The sequence below is a fragment of the Capsicum annuum genome, unplaced genomic scaffold (genome assembly GCF_002878395.1).
Source record: "Capsicum annuum cultivar UCD-10X-F1 unplaced genomic scaffold, UCD10Xv1.1 ctg53299, whole genome shotgun sequence".
Classification (NCBI taxonomy): domain Eukaryota; kingdom Viridiplantae; phylum Streptophyta; class Magnoliopsida; order Solanales; family Solanaceae; genus Capsicum; species Capsicum annuum.
In genome coordinates, this window is record NW_025861405.1 from 1 (window position 1) to 3,588 (window position 3,588).

At 32.7% G+C, this 3,588-nt stretch overlaps 2 protein-coding genes across 2 annotated transcripts; both read right to left on the reverse strand.

The window, feature by feature from the left end:
• Positions 1–596: 596 nt before the first annotated feature.
• Positions 597–919, reverse strand: LOC124893053 (the record flags this gene model as incomplete). Its single annotated transcript, XM_047404184.1, has 1 exon — positions 597–919. A coding segment is annotated over exon 1 (323 nt), but the record flags the coding sequence as incomplete, so codon positions are not given.
• Positions 920–1,386: 467 nt separating this feature from the next.
• LOC124893052 (zinc finger MYM-type protein 1-like) lies at positions 1,387–2,569 on the reverse strand. The gene is made up of 3 exons (XM_047404183.1): positions 2,501–2,569; positions 2,036–2,395; positions 1,387–1,953 (listed from the first exon to the last, which is right to left on the reverse strand). Exons 1-3 carry the CDS (start codon positions 2,567–2,569, stop codon positions 1,387–1,389), a joined length of 996 nt encoding a protein of 331 aa, XP_047260139.1.
• Between the last annotated feature and the right edge of the window lie 1,019 nt (positions 2,570–3,588).

A 3,588-nucleotide genomic window follows, 5' to 3' on the forward strand; every position in this document is an offset into this window, starting at 1 on the left:
GTTGAAGGTTGGTTTAGGTGTTTAAAATGAACAATATCTAATTTAAATGTTAAAGTAAAATTTTGTGTCAAATTTAGAGAACTAACGATTTATTTGTTCATTTCTAAATTAAGTAACAAGTTTTATCAAAGCAATAAAAGTAAGTAATAAGTAATTGGAATGTATGTATATTGCATGCGTTGTTGATTTTGGCATGCAACTGCCTACATATTATCCTCATTAGCAATTTATTCGAGTCACCGTAACCGTTGTTTTCTTTGTTTCATTCATTGTCTAGTCATAGTAATAGTAATAGGCAAAACACTTTAGTGATCTAAATATGCAAACATGTGAAATCCACAATTTATTTCGTAGTCTCTAGCTTTCGGGTGTATACTATATGATAACTTGTTAACTACTTCACTCAGAGGCGGATTCAGGATCCGAACTCTCTCGGTGCCAAGCAAATTTATCGATTAAATTAATCAGATTATTCATTTTTCAATTTATAGAACAATTAACCAACCAATTAATAAAAAAGAATAATAATAAAATGACAAAACTTAATCTTTCAATAATACTACTAATATCATAATATAATATCCATAATTCATTACAATTGTCCACGACGAGTTTTCATATTCTGAAAACGATCAATGATGACATCATTACTTACATTTGCAAATACATCATGCTCCATGTAACATACTAAACAATCATTTAAATATTGATCACCAATATTATTTCGCACTTCATTTTTTATGTGCTTCATGGAAGAGAATGCTCTTTCCACAGTTGCCGTAGCAACGGGTAAAATTAGAGCCAACTTCACAAGTAAATAAACAAGTGAATAAGTCTTCACAAGATTTGCCTCAACTAATGTCTTTGCCAAGTCACGAATTCCTTGCAAGTTGGAGAATTTGGAATTACCACCTCGCATATGAATTATGAAAGTATCAAGTTAGTAACTCAAATCTCGAAGCTTTCGATCATCAAACTCATTTGGATAACACTTCGCTAAAGTCATGATTCTATCTTTGTCAAAGTTAGAGAAAGAATTGACAGGATTCAAGCTACCCATCCCAAGAAGTAAATCACTACTCACTACATCAAAACGATCATTAAACTCTTGAAGTTGCACATCAATGACAGCACCAAAAATTTCAACACGCAAATGGTGCGAATAACAAACATCCAAACACTTACGCTTTGACTTTCCAGGAAAATAAGGCTCATCTAATTTGGGAATTAAGATACCATGTGAATCACAAAATGAAGAAACATCATCCAACAAAGATTCCCACCAACTTTCTCTCATATCTTGCAATCTTTTCTTTGATATGATAAGCAACTCCACGGCATTAAAGATATCTCAATTTTTTTTTTTTTTGTAAAATCTTGCTCAACTCATTTGACATGGCCAACACTTTCAACATCAAGTATTGTTTTGACCTTTGTCAAAAGATATTCCGCTTGATTTCTATCACTTGGGGTAGAACCTTCAATTTCAATCACTTCAAACACATGAACAATAAATGAGAAAATAACAAGAAAGTTATCCAATGTTTTAAAATGTGATCCCCAACGAGTATCACCCGGTCTTTGAAGCCCACGTTCTTGATGTAATCCTTGTTCGGTATAAGCTTCACCGGACTCAAGTAATTGCTTCAAATTTTCGGCTTGGTGATGACGAAGCAAATCTCTACGCTTAAAAGATCCTCCAACAACATTCAACACATTAGTCACATGATCAAAAAATTCTTCAACTTCCAAATGTTTTTTAGCAATAACAACAAGTGTTAGTTGCAATTGATGTGCAAAACAATGACTATAATATGCCGAAGAACTATCTTTCATAATTAAAGTTTTGAGACCATTTATCTCTCCTTTCATATTACTAACTCCATCATAACCTTGTCCACGTATTTTGGATGGACTTAGTGAGTGATCAGAAAGCAAAGAATAAATTTCTTTCTTCAATGAGCATGTCGATGTATCACTAACATGGACAAGGCCGATAAATCGTTCTACAACTTCACCATTCTTATCAACATACCTCAAAACAAGAACCATTTGTTCTATTGTGTGAGATGTCTTTGGATTCATCAACTAATATCCCAAAGTGATCTCCATTCAAGTCCTCAATTATAACTTTCAATGTTTCTTTCTCACAAGCATTGACAATATCCTTTTGAATTATAGGACAAGTCAAAGTATCATTTTGTGGAGCTTTCTCCAATATCACTTTTTCCACATCTGGATGTTTGTCTCCATGCCACCGCAAAAATCCTAAAAAGTAGCTTTGATTAGTTGAAGCTTCACTTTCGCCATGACCTCGAAAAGGCAATCCATGATACAAAAGAAGTCTTGCCACATCAATTGAAGCTTCCAAACGAATTCGGTACTCACTTTTTGCCTTTTGAGAATGTTTATCAAGAACAACTTGAATCGATTAACGATGATTTGACAAATCTAGCATCTTATTGTAACATTTGTGGTGAACATTATTAACTTTACTGACCTGTAAACGAAATCTTTCAAGAGCCTTATTCCAACCCCTAAAATCCTTTGATGCATAAAAATCACCCATAGTCTCATGAACAAATTCATTTTTGAACAAATAACAACAAAGACAATATGCGGCATCTTTCTCCATACTATACTCCAACCAAGTCGAATGTGAACCTTTAAACCAACTTGAAGCAAATTGACACATTCTACCTCCTATTTCACTTGAAGGATATGGTTTCAATACAGGTTGACAAGACTCTTTTTCAATATAATATTTCCTCACTTCATCTCGTATTCGAGGATCATAATAAAAAATAGGTCTTCTTTCTCCCGGATCGGCTTTAAGTAAACCCAAATCTTGGTCAATTATAAGACAAGAACGATTGATATTGACATTACTAGAACTAGATTGAGAATAATTAACCTTCTTGAAAAAATTCTCCATCTCAATTCACAAAATTAGAACACTTTCACCTAAATCAAGATAATTTCAAATTTGAATTTCTAGACTCAAGAAAGAGAAACAAAATAATTTTTCAAAATAACTTACAAAGAGAGCAAGCAATAAGGAGAGAGAGAGGGCAAGCAGCAGCAACAAACTTTAAGAACAAGAATTAGAGAGTCTTGATTTGGTTCTTTGGAAATAGGGTTTTTGTCTTAATTTTAATGAGAGATATTTGATTATATCTTTTAAACAATTAAATAAAAAAAAGTCAAAAAATAAGATTAATTTTATAAAAAAAGTCAACTGGTAATAAACTAATCCGTTTGTTCCCGGTTTTAATTAAACTTGTACGTTATTGGTTGTTGCCAGGTTTGGTTGTTGCCTTGTTTTAATGAAAAATTATTAACAAAAATGATTTTAAAAAACAAATGTTGCTAGCCAGGATTGAACACACAACCTGGGACTACAAAAGCAACTCTTTACCACCTGCACTAAGAAGTGCTCTATTATTATGAGTGTCATATTTAATACTTAACTATATTCATATATATATATATATACAGCTATATATATAGAGTTTCCGTCAAAATTTGTGGGTGGCGTGCTACCCCCACGGACCTTAATAAATCCGCCTCTGACTTCACTGTGCAGTA

What these genes read in the sequence shown, in the direction of transcription:
- LOC124893052 (XM_047404183.1), bottom strand. Translation starts at nt 2,569, where the DNA reads ATGGGTGATTTTTATGCATCAAAGGATTTTAGGGGTTGGAATAAGGCT. An exon ending in TTGAAAGATTTCGTTTACAG is followed by an intron (nt 2,396 to 2,500) that starts GTCAGTAAAGTT and finishes CATTCTCAAAAG; the next exon opens with GCAAAAAGTGAGTACCGAAT. An exon ending in CAAATGGTTCTTGTTTTGAG is followed by an intron (nt 1,954 to 2,035) that starts GTATGTTGATAA and finishes TGCTCATTGAAG; the next exon opens with AAAGAAATTTATTCTTTGCT.